Source organism: Chanodichthys erythropterus, chromosome 12 (genome assembly GCF_024489055.1).
Source record: "Chanodichthys erythropterus isolate Z2021 chromosome 12, ASM2448905v1, whole genome shotgun sequence".
Taxonomy (NCBI): Eukaryota; Metazoa; Chordata; class Actinopteri; order Cypriniformes; family Xenocyprididae; genus Chanodichthys; species Chanodichthys erythropterus.
The window spans coordinates 60,140,535-60,158,127 of record NC_090232.1 but is presented as its reverse complement, the minus strand read 5'-3'; the positions used below and the strand labels follow the sequence as shown (position 1 = coordinate 60,158,127).

Here is a 17,593-nt window from a genome sequence, read left to right as displayed (position 1 = left end):
TAAAACATTATTTAAGACGAACGCGCTAATCCACACGAAACTGTGTGTAACCAAATTCCTTTCAAGTCTTTGGTGTAACTGACTGTACAACTCTTGAGTCTGAACGCGGCTGACCAGTGGCCACTGACGACACTGCCTCGATATCATGGCTGAGGTGTCAAAGTGTCAAAGAAGTCAAAATGAAGTGAGTTTATGATTAAAACTTGATTTAAGACCTCTTTAAAAGGCCTTAATTTGTGCAATGGTGAATTAAGACTTTCTAAGACCTGCAGGAACCATGTCATGTTTAGAGATCCACTATTATATTTAAGAGGCTATTATATTCTTGAGCCGAGGTGGGGACTTCTAATCTAGTGTCAGACCATACTAGTACATTGATCGAGTTCTCCTCAAATCGAGCAAGTCACGGTTAATTGATGCAGAAAAATGGAGCTGCCGTGGCTGCTTATACCGTCTTTAATTATTCTGCTGAATGGAGTTGAATTTTGTCTTTCTGATTACGGTGAGAACTTGCAGAATGTTGTTTTGATCTTTTGGTAGGTTATTTTTTAATTTGTGAATCTTCATACTGTAAGTTTCTGTAGGTTACCTGTGATATCTTAGCATTAGCGTCTCTGTAAGGTAAGACCCAGCAAATCTGCTTTAAAGTTTTTTGATATTCTCTTTTTGAATATGCAGCATGTCTTGTTATAGTTGTCAACTGTCTGCGTGTTTAGGAAAGGCTAAATATTAAATGAACAGAGGGTGTACACAAGTTTTGACAATCAGTGTGATCCAAGTATAAAATCTCTCTCTCTCTCTCTCTCTCTCTCTCTCTCTCTCTCTCTCTCTCTCTCTCTCTCTAATTCAAAGTGTGCTTTATTGACATGATATGACAACGTATTGCCCAAGCATTTCTAATTTTTTTTCGAACATCAGCAAATCAACATACAGTGAATCACATGTAGAGTACATATACAAACATAAAAAGTAAGTAGAACAATCAATCAACATTTTAGAATACCATGAACAATTTAGAATTCTGTGAGTGCATTACTGATTAGTCGACTCTCTCTTTTTGTGACAGGCATAAATGTATCTTGCTGCTAGTAGGATACAATCTCTTTTTTTCTCCTAATAAATGTTGAAGTTTTTTATTGTTTAATTTTATGAAGTAAGGGCAAAGTATTTCAAATTTTGGATAAAATGTCTTTCTGATTTCTTCATAGTTAGGGCAGCTGGTGAGGAAGTGTTGCTCTGTCTCCACTTCTCCCTGGTCACAGTACGGGCAGATGCGGCTCTCTCTGGGCAGCCAGTTCTGTCTGTATCTGCCCGTCTCTACAGTCAGAGTGTGATTGCTCAGTCTGTACCTCGTCATTATTCTTCTTAGTTTACAGTCTTTCACTGTACTCAGATATTCTGCTGATGCGTATTCTCTATTTAGGCCCAAATAACATTTAAGTTTACTGTTGTTTCAGTCCAATAAGTCTTTCTATTTGTGCTTTTATAATTTGGTTGGGCCTAATTCTGTGGTTAAGGGTGTCAGTGTCGAAAGGCTGGCTGTTGTTAGTCATTGTTAGTTTGTTTTTGCAGCCTCAGGACCATTTGAATCAGGGGGCTTTTTTCACTGTTAATTTCATGATTTTTAAGGGCTTTAAAATGAGTTGGGGTCACTCATTTTTAGATATTTTCAAAATTTGATGGCTCTTTTCTCAATGTGGATTAATAGAGGATATTGGCCTAATTGTGTTCCTCTGTACTCTCAGGATACTCTTACAGCATGCAGGGTTCTGATGGGTTTTTGTCCCATTTGTCAAATTCGTGATTTACAAGAGGACGCCAAATTTCACTGCCATATAGTGCAATAGGTTCTATGAGTGATTGGAATATTTTGAGCCAGATTCTGATTGGTATTTCAATTTGGATAGATTTTTTTGATGGCATACAAGGCCCTTCTTGCTTTTTCTTTCTGGATTCTTTCTGGAGTCTTTTCTGAATTCTAATTTGTCTCCACTTTTGAAAATGGGCTTTACGAGTCTTCTATTCCAGGTGTCAGGGAAATGACCAACACTCAGAACCAAGTTGAACAGTTTTAGTAAAGCCAATCTTAATTTGCTCTGTGTTCTTCAGCATTTCATTGAGGATGCCATCCCGTCGACTTGCTTTTTTTATTTTTATCAATCAGTTAAGTTTCTGTTATGGGGTAGTCTATTGGGTTTGGTATTTACCAATTGTTATGTTCTATATTGACAAATTTTTTTTCATATATTTGTATTTGTTCTGGGTTCATTTTTATTTCGATATAAAGTTGTTCAAAGTGATTTTTCCACATGTCTCCATTTTGTATGGCTGTTGTTTTTTATTCAGGGAATTCCAATTGTCCCAAAGTTTTTATAGAATTTTCATGCACTGTTCTCAAACTTTTCTGAGTGTATTTTTATACACTTTTAGATCCTCACAATATTGATGGTGCAAATCTGCATCGTTTGGTTGTCTGTATTTTTGATTTGATAATTGTCTTAATTTTTTCCTCATTGTTTTACAGCCCAAACCGTTTTTCATTCTCTTGTTTGGTTGTATGGATTTTCTTAGAGGATTTGAGGTTAGATAAAGTTGCCAAATACTCAAATGTATAATTTATGTTGTCCATGACCAGATTTACACTATCTCCATCGTAAGGATAAACTCTGCCAGTGAAGTTGTCTATAAGTGATAATACTTTTGGATGGTCCATTGCTGTTTTTCAGTATCTAAACAGTGTATAAACAGTTGTTCTCTTGTGTATTAAAACGTGTATTATATTAAAGCATCTTTAGTGTTTCCATTAGGGGTGTGACGAGATGGGTATCTCACGAGACGAGACAAGATTTTTACACACTATTTTTAAGAAATCCTCAATGGCAAAATACATGACTAGAAAAAATATTCCTCAGGTGTATTTGAAATGTTTTAACTAATCATCTTGTAATGAATGTCATTTCAGTTCAACTTTCTGAGTATGAATTATCATATGCAGTAAAAGACAACAATACTCAAGCACTGTAAAAGGTTTTGCCAATAACTCAACTGACTGACTTCTCTTTATGATTTCAGTCCCTTCAGACCTTACTGTACATGATTTATGAGCTTCTACAACCTTTGACCTCCTAACTGAACTCCTTTCCACAAACTGATCATAGAAATAAAAACAGTATAAATAAAAATGTCTAATTTATTAACATTAACATATTAACCAACATCAACTAACAATGAGCAATATATATGCTACAGTATTTATTAATCTTTGTTTATGTTAGGCTAGTTAATAAAAATAGTAATTCATTGTTAGTTCATGATAATTCACAGTGCATTAACTAATGTTAACAAATGAAATCTTATTGTTTGTGCTTAATAAGATTAAGAGAAAACTGTTATTCGTTTTTATGGTAACACTTTACAAGTTGAAACCATAATCGCACTCTCTCAATATTCAAAGTGCAAATAAGACCAAATTTTTCTTTGATACAGAGCTAAGAGATGGTTACTCTACGGTTAACTACGCTGCCCAGCCTAAAATAGCTTTCATATTGAGAGATATCTGCATTCATCAAGGAGCCGCTTTCAAAATGCGGGGTATTGAGATCGCGTTTGAATGCGCGCGCGCGTTTACTTTCATTTTCAGCGATCGCGCGTAACTCTTTAAATATGGAGCGGCACCGTCCGTTATCCAACTTAATTAAATGTTTTTTATTTAAACACAAAGCAAAAGGACAGTGGAGGCGTAATGTAAACGTAGCGATGGCATATTCTTTCCTAATCATCCTAACCACTCTGTCATGGCAACATCACAAGTTCTCGTCACACTTTAGTCTCGCGAGATCTCGTCACACCCCTAGTTTCCATGGTTTCTACAAAATAAAACCGGAAACCGAGCAGACCGAGGGTTATTGCGGGTATGACGCAATTGACAGGTCAAGTCAAGTCAAGTCAAATTTAGTTATATAGTGCTTTTACAATTGGTAATTGTTTCAAAGCAGCTTTACATATTAGAAGCACAGAAAAAAAGGGAAGTGGTTAAAACTATACAAACAAGCTTGGTAATATGTAACATATACAAGATGGTGCTACATTAAGCCAATGTCGGCTGACTTCCAGGGGTGGAAAAAAACCCCTAGTAGAAAAACCCAGCGTGCTAGCACTGGGAAAAAAGTCCTAGGAGGGAAAAAACCCCTTGGAAGATATATATATGTAAATGTATATGGAGATCAAAATCTGAATTGTACATTTTTATTATAGAGTTTAAAAATCGATTATATATAAATATATGTAAGCGGATACGGGGATCCTGGGCTACGTTGTAGTCAGGTCCAGACGCAGGTTCTCCATCTGACCTGGATACGGCCTGGATCCAGCACCCGGCAAACCTCAGGATAAGCAGACAGACAGATATTAGCGTAGATGCCATTCTTGTTCTGATGTACAGGTATATCTAGTGTTATAGGAAATGTTCTCGGTTCCGGCCGACCTAATTATTGCAGCGTAACAATCCTTTAACGGATTTGAAAAATGTTAATGTATTGATAATGTGTTATGTGTATGCAAGAGCAAAGAGATGTGTTTTTAGTCTAGATTTAAACTGACAGAGTGTGTCTGCTTCCCGAACAATGCTAGGAAGATTGTTCCAGAGTTTAGGTGCTAAATAGGAAAATGATCTGCCACCTTCAGTTGATTTTGATATTCTGGGTATTATCAACTGGCCTAAATTCTGAGATCGCAATAAACGTGAAGGACTATAATGCATTAAGAGCTCACTTAGGTACTGGGGAGCTAAACCATTTAGAGCTTTATAAGTAAGTAGCAAGATTTTAAAATCTATACGATGTTTAATAGGGAGCCAATGTAATGTTGACAGAACTGGGCTAATATGGTCATACTTTCTGGTTCTAGTAAGAACTCTAGCTGCCGCATTTTGAACCAACTGTAGTTTGTTTAAAAGCCGAGCAGAACAACCACCCAGTAGAGCGTTACAATAATCTAGTCTTGAGGTCATGAATGCATGAACCAACTGTTCCGCATTTGTCATTGAGAGCATATGTCGTAATTTAGATATATTTTTTAGATGGAAGAAGGCGGTTTTACAGATACTAGAAACATGACTTTCAAATGAAAGATTGGTATCAAAGAGCACACCCAGGTTCCTAACTGAGGACGAAGGTTTAATGGAGCACCCGTCAAGTGTTAGAGAGTATTCAAGGTTTTTTCGTGAGGAAGTTTTTGGTCCAAAGATTAGGAAATCAGTTTTTTCTGAATTTAATAATAAGAAATTTCTTGTCATCCAGTTTTTAATGTCAGCTATGCATTCTGTTAGTTTTGTGAATTTGTAGGTTTCGTCAGGGCGCGAGGAAATATAGAGCTGAGTATCGTCAGCGTAGCAGTGAAAACTAACACCATGCTTCCTAATTATCTCTCCTAAGGGCAGCATGTACAGAGTGAAAAGCAACGGTCCTAATACTGAGCCTTGTGGTACCCCATATTTAACCTGTGATCTATACGACATCTCTTCATTAACTACCACAGACTGATAACGGTCAGATAAGTATGATTTGAACCATGCCAAAGCAATTCCACTAATGCCAATATAGTTTTCAAGTCTTTTTAAAAGAATGTTATGATCGATAGTGTCAAAAGCAGCACTGAGATCTAATAACACTAATAGAGAAATACAGCCACGATCGGATGATAGGAGTAGATCGTTTGTAACTCTAACGAGAGCAGTCTCAGTACTATGGTATGGTCTAAATCCTGACTGGAAATCCTCACAGATTCCATTTCTTTCTAAAAAGGAACACAGTTGTGTTGAAACTGCCTTTTCTAGTATCTTTGACAGAAAAGGTAGATTCGAGATTGGCCTGTAATTTACTAAATCTCTCGGATCTAGTTGAGGTTTTTTAATAAGAGGTTTGATAATAGCCTGCTTAAAGGTTTTTGGCACGTGTCCTAGTGTTAAAGATGAATTAATTATATCAAGAAGTGGACCTACGACCTCTGGAAGCATTTCTTTCAGTAGTTTAGTCGGCATTGGGTCTAACATACATGTCGTTGATTTTGATGATTTGATAAGTTTAGATAATTCTTCCTCTCCTATAGCGGCGAATGATTCTAGTTTTACCTCAGGGACACTACAGTGCACTGTCTGAAGAGAAACTGTAGACGGTTGCATGTTTATAATTTTCTCTCTAATATTATCAATCTTGCAAGTAAAGAAGTTCATAAAGTCATTACTGCTGTGCTCTATGGAAACGTCAGCAGTTGAATCTCTGTTTCTAGTTAATTTAGCCACTGTGTCAAATAAATACCTAGGATTATGTTTGTTTTCTATTAAGAGATTTGAAAAATAAGTAGATCTAGCATTTCTTATGGCTGTTCTGTACTCAATCATTTTTTCTTTCCACGAAAGGCGAAAAACTTCTAGTTTTGTTTTCTTCCAACTACGTTCAGCTTTTCTAACAGCTCGTTTTAGAGCCCGAGTGTGCTCATCATACCACGGCGTTGGATTAGTTTCCTTAATCTTCTTTAGACGTAAAGGAGCGACCGCATCTAATGTGCTGGAAAAGAGAGAGCCAATAGTTTCTGTTGCAGCATCGAGTTCTTCTAAGTTGTCAGGTATACTAAGGCGATGAAACTGCTCGGGGAGATTATTTATAAAGCAATCTTTAGTGGCAGACGTGATTGTTCTACAATATTTATGGCTGGGTGGTGGTTTTGTAGCCTTGGCTAATTGTATTATACACGAGACTAAATAATGATCTGATATATTATCGCTCTGCTGTAGAATTTCAACAGCATCAATATCTATTCCATGCGACAGTATTAGATCTAGGGTATGATTACGACAATGAGTGGGTCCTGACACGTGTTGTTTAACTCCAATAGAGTTTAAAATATCTGCAAATGCCAATCCAAATGCGTCTTTATTATTATCTACATGGATATTAAAATCACCAACAACAAGGACTTTATCCGCAGCCAGTACTAACTCTGATAGAAACTCAGCAAATTCTTTGATAAAGTCAGTATGGTGCCCTGGTGGCCTGTATACAGTAGCCAGCACAAATGTCAACTTACATAATGTTACATAAAGCACCATCACTTCAAAGGAATTATATTTGAAATTCTTTTGAATGATTCTGAATATATTACTATAAATTACAGCAACACCTCCCCCTTTGCCTTTCTGTCGAGGATTGTGTCGATAATCATAACCTTGAGGACTAGATTCATTTAAAGTAATGTAATCGTCTGGTTTTAGCCAGGTTTCTGTCAAACACAGCAAGTCTAGTTTATTGTCTGTGATAATTTCATTTACAATAAGTGCTTTTGAAGAAATAGATCTAATATTCAGTAACCCAAGCTTTATCATTTGTTTATCTGATTTATCTGTGATTTTCATTTTTTGAACATCAATTAAATTTTTACCCTTAAAAGGTTTTGGAAGTTTTTTGTATTTACTAGTTCGAGGTACAGACACAGTCTCTATGTGATAATATCTAGGTGAAAGTGTTTCTATGTGCTGTGAATTATCTGAGTTCTGTGACGTGAGGCGGCTAGCAGACGGTCGGTTTAGCCAGTTTGTCTGCGTCCTGATCTGGGCCCTGGTTTGTCATGTTTCAGCTCTAAGACTATTTGCCAAATTTCTAGAGAGAAGAGCAGCACCATCCCGGGAGGGATGAATACCATCTCTTTTCAACAGATCAGGTCTGCCCCAAAAGCTTTTCCAATTGTCTATGAAACCTATATTATTCTGCGCACACCACTTAGACAGCCAGCCATTGAGTGATGATAACCTGCTAACTATCTCATCACTCCGACGAACAGGAAGAGGGCCAGAACAAATTACTTTTGCTGACATTGAATTTGCGAGTTCACACACCTCTTTAATGTTAATTTTAGTGATCTCCGACTGGCGAAGTCGAACATCATTTGTGCCGACGTGGATAATGATTTTAGAATATTTACGTTTAGCATTAGCCAGCACTTTTAAATTTGCTTTGATGTCAGGTGCTCTGGCCCCCGGCAAACATGTGACTATGGTGGCTGGTGTCTCTATTTTCACGTTCACGTTCGCCAATTACTAGGACACTTTCAACAGGATTCTCAGTGGGTGCGTCACTGAGTGGGGAGAACCTGTTTGATGTTCTAATCGGAACGGAAGAGTGGTGTTTTTTCTTGCCATTATGCCGCCTCACAGTCACCCAGTTAGCCTGCTGCGTGGCTTCTACAACCGGAACCGAATGTGTAGTGTTTACTAGGCTAGTCGCATCCAAAGCAGTATCTAAGGCCCTTTCATTCTCACTATCCTCAATTAAAGTTTGGATGCGTGTCTCTAATTCTGAGATTCTCTCTGTCAGCCTGACAATATCCCTGCATTTATCACATGTGTAAGTCTCACTGCTGACAGAAAGAGCTAAGCTGTACATGTTGCATTTACTACACATGATAATCGTCGGACATGACTGACCGTGTGTTTGATGAACGCCGTCCGAAAAACTGCAACGCACACGGGACTCGCTGGCTGGATGTCTCGGTCACTTGCCGGTGCCTGGGGCGAGGGTGATGTGCGGGACGCTGTACCTCGCGGTGGATCGATGAATGCCGGGCAGCAACGTCTCCACAGCTTCCCGATCTGGCGAGGACAGATCAGAATAACATACATCGGATAAATCCGCCATTCAATCGACAAGGAAGGTTGGTTTAGAGGAAAAAAAAGAAAGTAGACGGTAGCTAGCAGGCTATGGCTAACACTAGGTGATTACGCTGGTGGATTGCTAGTAATAAATCGTTCCGTTTAGTAATACTATGCAATAGGTAAAGTAATCTAGTGAAAAATAAGAAAGTTATATTATGCGAATAGGAATAAAGAGAAGGATTTAGGATAATCTCCACGAAGCTCCGAGCGTAGATCAGACAGCTGGCAGGTGTGACGGTATCACCACCACGGTTGGAAGGAAACACACCACGTAGACCAGAATGCACCAGATCAAACCACCAGGGCGGAATTCAACAGGTGACTCCTCACACGTCCCGTGAAGGAGGAGGAGGAGGAGGAGGAGGAGGAGGAGGAGGAGGGAGGGTTGGTCTAGCTAGCCTCTGTTTTGTTTGACAACACTTCGAACATCAACAGGAAGTTACTCCACCCAGGATCGCTTAGAGCACCTTTAAGTACTCAACTGAACAAAATATTTAACACTGGCCTTGTGGTTTTTGGATATTTTACTGCAAAATTCTTACATATTGTGCCTTTAATGGTTTGACTGAATGCTCTGTAAGAGAATAGATCTAAATCTGTGATCTAAATCTGTGATCATGTAATCTACTGTTGAGTAACCATGAAATTAACTGTAGGTGTATCTTCCTAGAGAATCCCCTCTCACCCTGCCATTGAGAGGCTTTGACTTCCTGTTTTTAATCACTTGGGCATAAGAGTTACCTTGGGAAGTTTACAATGTTTTGTGGGAAGCTCTGCCCAATATATATATATATATTAGACAAATTTCACAATTGAATGTGATTTTGATTCAGAAGCTTGCGATTTGATTTTTATTTGATTACCTTTGATTCAGTATTGATTAATTTTGGCATCAGGTACAGCACATGGCAAATTTCCTCAAAGAAAAAAATCTCTCTCAACTAATGCTGTAACTATACAGGGAACCACAGCTGGTACATCATTATAATATTAGGTTAAATTGATTTGAAAGCTACTTACATATAGGCTGAATTACACATAAGTAAGTTTTTATAATAACGTTATAATACAAGTGACAATTATTTTTCTACAAAATGCTCCTCTCGAAGTTCATTTTTGTAGCTGAATAATGAGTTTTTGGACACTGAACGCTTTTCTGAGGTAGGCTAAATGTGACATTTTTACAAGCCGTTTTATTGATGCCTTTTTGCGGTTGAAACACTGATTGATCGATTGCATGTGACATGATACAGATTTCGGTAAGTTGTACTGTAGCTTTCAACATACCTTTTGGATGTTCAATCTTGTTTATTTTCTAGTAAAGCGGAAGAGATGGCTGGTTCACGAGTGCTACAGCGATCTATCACACCACGGACAACCAAGAAAGATCGTGACTGACTCCAGTCTATGGGAAATAGCCCATTTGCAATTCTTATGAGAATCTTGGTGACACACACTCACTCACCCGAAAAAAAACTCACTCATCCGATCTCTTCGGATCTAAATGATTCACATAAATTATGTATTTTTATTCAAAACTGCTAATTTCACCACAAAGTGACTAGTTTGAGGGTATAATAAATTAGAAAACTGAATAGCGGCCACAGTCTGGAAACACAAATATTTTTCCATACTTTTCCAGACTGGGAAATTACTCAAATCAAATTCCATACTTTTCCATACTTTTCCAAACCGCGTAGGAACCCTGGTAGATAAAGGACTGTGGATTTGCAGAAAATTACTTTTATCTTGCTGGAGTTTATTGCTGTTTCTGAATGATGTCATCATACTGGCAACAGGGTGTCTGTTAGATCGCACAACACAAGGACTATTAATTGGCATCACGCACAATAACTGGAATTTAAAAGTGAGAAGAAAAATATGATTAATAAACTGTTAGATGCACATATACACAGGGATTCTCTTTGTGCCGTGTACTCTTCAATGCGCAGCGCGACTGCGCGCTGTAACTCCATATTGCTTTAAGCACATCATTCTGCACCCGGGATGCGCATTAGCGATTTTTTGCTGCTGTTTTGAAGCGTTTCATATTATCATGGTTTTGCACACTAAAAGATTATTAATAGCCTATTTTGTTCTGTCGTATTTATAATATCTTCTTTCCCCATAAAAAAATCTGCACAGTATATTTAAAATAAACGTCTTTTAATCTTAGATTATTATAAATACATATAATTTTTTACATATGAATATAAATCTGATATAAATATTTTTTTTTCATTTCATAAGAATACAAATATTAATTTTAAACTATTTATTACATTTTGATTTTATAAAATTACTGTGCAAAGTTTTTTTTTGTTTTTTCCAAGAATTATGCTAGCATACTTTTTGTTGCTGATTTATAGTCACCTAATTTTTATTTATTGATTGATTATATATTTTTATTAATTTGTTGTTTCTCTATAATAAAGTAGTGTGTTTAGTGCATTCTTAATTGTTTAACAAATCAAAGAGTGATCATTAGTTCCACAAATACAGATGTATTCCCACTAATAAATTAATTCAACATATTGAATTTTGCTACATATTTTTGATGGTTTAATGTATACTCTACATGTTTGACCATTTATCATTCATGAACGATCATTTAGCCTACTATATGTTGTGTACGTGACTAATGTGCCCTACCATCACCAATAAATAAGTTACTTTTAGAGCACAAAATTGTTTTGTGAGAACAAGAGAACAAATTTCTTCATTGATCTAGTCACTTAATTTTGCTCTCAGAATGCACCAGATTTATGCATTTAAATTTAAAATGTACAAAATGTTCCTACGGTAGGCATGCCCCGACCCCCAAAAGAGTCTCACAAAATCCTGCGGGAAACACTAATCTATTCTTTCTTTCTTTCTTTCTTTCTTTCTTTCTTTCTTTCTTTCTTTCTTTCTTTCTTTCTTTCTTTCTTTCTTTCTTTCTTTCTTTCTTTCTTTTTCTTTCTTTCTTTCAGCAATACATTGGCAGTCTTTCATGAGGAGGATCACAGAAGCCACAAATAATTACCAGCCATGCAGTCAGGAAAACTGCAGCTGTCATCTGAGGTCAGCAAATATAAAGAGTATCTTGCAATAGAATATGCATATACATGCAGCTGGACAGGTTAAAAGGCTGTATTATGTAGACTTTAATCCATCGCTCTTTTGATTGCAGTGTCCTGAACAATGACCTTAGGCCATTTAAAAATGGCGTATCTGAGGGGCTCATGGCAGACACAGTCCAAAGAGGTGTTGGTACGCACTACCAGATAATCAGTAACAAGCTGTACAGAGAACAAAGCTGCATGTTTCCAGCAAGGTTGGTGAAGTGTAAAATTTTTTTGTGAAACATGATCCTGTCATGTGCAAATGGGTGTTGAATTTCAGACAATTATCCTTTCTTTGCAGATGCAGCGGCATTGAGCACTTCATCCTAAAAGTGATTAACAGGTTGCCAGATATGGAGATGGTGATTAATGTGCGTGACTATCCACAGGTTCCTCGATGGGTTCAGCCAGTCTTGCCTGTACTTTCCTTCAGTAAGGTGTGTGCACCCTTTACCCCAAAAAAGTGCCAAAGAGCTATCTACTTAAATTGATTTTATCTTTTGTCAGTACCTTGACTATTTACATTAATTTGTGTCTCCGCTTTTACTAACACTGATCCGCCGACACGCCCATGTTAAAACAGCTGATTACTAACTGCATAAATGTGCACAACCCTGAACTAATACTTAGTTGAAGCACCCTTTGATTTTATTACAGCACACAGTCTTTTTGGAAAGTAGTCTTATCAGTTCCCAGATAGCAGGAAATCATTAAAACAATGTTGAGTCAGTGTTGATGAGTCAACGCTAATTGCATTAAATTAACGTTACAAAGTGACACTATGATGTTGATTCTTACATCACTGCTGTTGAATCAACACTGCACTGTAAAAAATAATACCCTATATATATATCAAATATATATATATATATATATATATATATATATATATATATATATATATATATATATATATGTATATGTATATATATATATATATACTCAAAAAAGGTTGATCTGTTGCAACAGATTGCAAGCAATATTATTAATTAAAATTTAACAAATAAGAATTGAGTTAAAATTAATCAAAGGAGCTCCTTAAAAGTGAACCATTTAAAAATATAGCTGCAAGCAGCAATTACGGGGCCAAGCACAAAAGCGGCACAAGAAGCCAGCCAACATGGCTGGGAGCATCAGACCAACAGCAGCAGTGAGCAATTAGACAAAAAAGTTATTAGCATTTTTGTCAATTTTATTATAACTTTTGACCACAAGGTGGCGCTGGTCCGAACCTTCTCAGGCTCCTTCAGGGCATTGTCCTGATGACCCATACCAAAATGAATTTTTGTCAAACCCATCAGAAGTTACAAGCAAAAATAGCCATTTTTCATATTTCCCCTCCAGTAGGTGGCGCTGCGCCGAAACACTGTATGATGCCTCAGGACATGCTTGTGATGACACATACTAAGTTTGGTCTGAATATGATAAAGCATTGCAGAGATACAGCTTCAAGAGTCGTTTTTGCATCATGCCTCAAATTCTTTACTCTGGTATACGAAAACGGTTTGACATATCGACTTGAAATCCATAACTTTTTGTTGGCATGGTCTGAAGATGATACGGTTCGATTTTGGTGAAAATCAGAGCAACAGTCTAGGAGGAGTTCGAAAAAGTAGGTTTTTAAAGAAAAACCATACAGCGGACAGGAAGTTCAGCTGACTATGGCAAATTTGATATCTATGATCTCAACATCACCTACGGAATCTACGGACACCAGTTTCATTACAATTGGTTAATATAGTCAAAAGTTATTAGCATTTTTTGTAAATTTTGTTATAACTTTTGACCACAAGGTGGCGCTGGTCCGAACCTTCTCATGCTCCTTCAAGGCATTGTCCTGATGACCCATACCAAATTTATGATTTTTTGTCAAACCCATCAGAAGTTATAAGCAAAAATAGCCATTTTTCATATTTCCCCTCCAGTAGGTGGCGCTGCTTCGAAACACTGTATGATGCCTCAGGTCATGCTTGTGATGACACGTACCAAGTTTGGTCTGAATATGATAAAGCATTGCAGAGATACAGCTTCAAGAGTCGTTTTTGCATCATGCCTTAAATTCTTTGCTCCGGTATACGAAAACCGTTTGACATATCAACTTGAAATCCATAACTTTTTGTCGGCATGGTCTGAAAAACAATATGGCGGACAGGACGTTTAGCTGACTATGGCAAATTTGATATCTTTGTTCTCGGCATGACCCAAGGACAAAGATCGAGTTCGAAAAAGTAGGTTTTTAAAGAAAAACAATATGGCGGACAGGAAGTTTAGCTGACTATGGCAAATTTGATATCTATGTTCTCAGCATGACCCAAGGAATCTACTGAGACCAGTTTCATTACAATTGGTGAATACAGTCAAAAGTTATTAGCATTTTTGTAAATGTTGTTATAACTTTTGACCACAAGGTGGCGCTGTGCCGAAACTTCTCAGGCTCCTTCAGGGCATTGTGCTGATGACCCATACCAAGTTTTGTAAAGATACGTTAATGCGTTCGTAAAATACAGCATTTTAGCACAAAATTCAAAATGGCCGACGGCCAAATTGGCCGATATGGGAAAATTGGATATCATTCGACTCGGCATGATTCCCCGAATCCAACGAGACCAAATTTATGATTTTTGGACAAACCCATCAGAAGTTATAAGCAAAAATACCCATTTTTCATATCTCCGCACCAGTAGGTGGCGCTGCGCCGAAACACTGCATGGTACCTCAGGACATGCTTGTGATGACATGTACCAAGTTTGGTCTGAATACGATAAAGCGTTGCGGAGATACAGCCTTACTTCTGTTTTCGCAAGCACTACGTACAATTCGTTCGTGAGTTTTTCGAAAACGGTTTGAGGAATCAACTTGAATTCCATAACTTTTTGTCAGCATGGTCTGAAGATGATCTGATTCAATTTTCATGAAAATCGGAGTAACGGCCTAGGAGGAGTTCGAAAAAGTAAGTTTTTCAGAAAATTCAAAATGGCGGAAAAATTTTCATGACGGAAAATGACGTCATAGGGTGCGATCGATTCGTCTTGACCCAAGGAATCAGAGGAAAGAATTTTGTTTCTAGCCCTTATGGTTCAAAAGTTATTAACATAAACATAAGTGCAACTTTGGACAGCTGGTGGCGCTAGAGGGATTGAGATAGAGACTCCAAATTTGCTGTGGACAAAGGTCAGACTGTCCTCTAACTGTGTGCCAAATTTCACAACTTTCCCGCAAGCGGTTCTATGGGTTGCCATAGACTTCAAGAGCGGAAGAAGAAGAAGAAGAAGAAGAATAATAAAAAAAAAAAAAAAAAAGAACGCCAACAATAACAATAGGTGCCTCCGCACCTTCAGTGCTTGGCCCCTAATAAAAATAAAAAAATAAAAAAAATAAAAAAAGAACGCCAACAATAACAATAGGTGCCTCCGCACCTTCGGTGCTTGGCCCCTAAAAAAAGAAAAAAAAAAGAACGCCAACAATAACAATAGGTGCCTCCGCACCTTCGGTGCTTGGCCCGTAATAAGCGTACGGAACGCCAACAATAACAATAGGTGCCTAAGCACCTTTGGTGCTTGGCCCCTAATAAAAAAAAAAAAAAAAAAAAAAGAACGCCAACAATAACAATAGGTGCCTCCGCACCTTCGGTGCTTGGCCCCTAATAAGCGTACGGAACGCCAACAATAACAATAGGTGCCTAAGCACCTTCGGTGCTTGGCCCCTAATGAGTAACTGCAAATAGCACACAAATAAAGTAAATTTTAAACAAAAATATTAGGTTCATTGGACAAAACAAAACTATATTAATAAATACTACTTAATTTTGTGTTATGTCAAAATAATTTCATTAAGTTAATATTATTAATAATATTAAGTGGATTATTTAAATTAATGTATTTCAGTTAATTAAATCAGATTTTAAGTATAAATAACAGACAGACGTCAAAGATTAAGAACTGTATATTTATCAGAAAATTGGGCAATACAAATGCAGACAAGGCACTGATTTTCCAGGTACAGATGACCGGTGTTGTAGTCTTAAATCACTATTAAATCACTATTCAAATGCGACCTGCGGAGAACCCAGCCTTCGAAATGAGACGCTGCATCCAACAGATGTTTTTCAACCATTTTTTAACAGACTTGCTAAATTCATGAAGGCCCACCCCTGAAACAAGCCCCCAGTGAATTAGAGCAAATTGGGTAAAGCAGTTGAAAATGCCCATCGTGGTTTGAAAATGCCCCACTGATTGGGAAACACCAATTAGTGCTCTGCAGAGATACATACCTGCATGATCTTGTGGTCATCAACTATAAATCACTGTTAGTTTAATGTCACTGTCTTCACCCATGTGTGCTGTCGACTTTCACCAACATTTCAATGCTGATCCAACACACTTTAAACACTGAAATTTCAATCTCAAGCAAAATGATGGTTTGGATCAAAACTTAACATTGTATCAATGTCACCATGCTATCTGGGTTGGTACATTGACTTATGAATATTGTGCCTCTTTGCTTTAGATCTATTAAATTGCAAGAGCATCTCCTGTGCACTGCCCTCCTCAGTTCCCTTACAAGTTTCAGGTCTGGGTTTTGGCTGGGCCATTGCATCTTTTGCTGATCTGCTGTGTTGTTTTTGTTCCAAACATATCTTTTTAAATTTTGGCCAAAAAGTTCAATCTAGGTCTCATCAAACCATAACACATTTTTAATTTTTATTTTTTTTATTTTTTTTTCCGTGCCACAATTTTGGCTTTGGTATGATACCAGAATCTAATGCCTTAGTATTGATGCTAAATCAATACAATAGTTGACAAATAACCAGCCTCAAAAGATGAAGGCAAATCTATTAAGAACTCTGCATGAAACTCTGCAGTAACAAATGTGTTGCATGTTTTAAAGAATAAATATAAACAGCACTTCTCAGTGTTCCATAGTCTGTATACTAGTTTGTATATCACATGGTGCAAAATGGCGCAATAAAATCAAAATGTAACAATAAAAAACTTGTTGCTGATAGTACTTCTGGAATAGTAGGCTGACAACCTTAAGATGCTTTTATCCTTTTCTGTGGGTGTCAAAAGGAAGAATAATAAAATGACATATAAAACATTAGCTGTCATACATCAACAATGAATGATCCACATTTACAGCATTTATTAATCTTGGTTAATGTTTGGGTTAATATTAGTTTAATACATCAAGTAATGTTAACATGTTAAACGTGTTTTAGTATATTTATAATTTATTATTGAACTTACTAGATTAATTAATATAATATTGTTAGCTCAGGTAACCTAATGAATGTTGACGAATGTAGCTTTATTGTAAACATTCATATTAATAATATTCATATTTAATTTACTTAAATTAATATTACTAATCTCTTTATTCATTCAAGCAAATTCAGTTAAAAAACGCAAGTGCAAATATTATGAGACATAAACATTATTGGTTCTGGAGTGTCCAGAGGCAACACATGATTTTCAACCATGTTTATGACTGGTGTGGTAAGGTATGTTGGTTCACCTTTTTCATCACTTTTGTATGCTAAGTAATGCCAAATTTCACTTCTACCACCCTCTTTATTAATTAGTTTGGGGCGTGTAGAGCAGGTCCAGATCTAGGCATGGGCAGGGGTGTGCTGAGCCCACCCAAATGTCTGCCTTAACCACCCAATTAGAATTTAGACACAGATAGTGTATGGGGGCTGTGTGTTGAGCAGTTTGGTGAAGGGCTGTAAAATGCCCCAACCAAAAAAAAAAAAAAAAAAAGAATGAATAAATAAATAAATAAAAAT

The 17,593-nt window shown here is 37.0% G+C and overlaps 1 protein-coding gene across 2 annotated transcripts in view; it reads left to right on the top strand.

The window, feature by feature from the left end:
- Positions 1 to 363: 363 nt before the first annotated feature.
- poglut1 (protein O-glucosyltransferase 1) overlaps positions 364 to 17,593 on the top strand; it is a 39,266-nt gene continuing 22,036 nt past the window's right edge. For both annotated transcript variants that reach the window (XM_067404535.1, XM_067404536.1), the window contains exons 1-4: positions 364 to 502; positions 11,677 to 11,767; positions 11,877 to 12,020; positions 12,110 to 12,245. In XM_067404535.1, the coding sequence (XP_067260636.1) occupies positions 427 to 502; positions 11,677 to 11,767; positions 11,877 to 12,020; positions 12,110 to 12,245 (447 nt within the window). In that variant the 5' untranslated portion in view covers positions 364 to 426. The remainder of the gene's footprint in view (positions 503 to 11,676; positions 11,768 to 11,876; positions 12,021 to 12,109; positions 12,246 to 17,593) is intronic.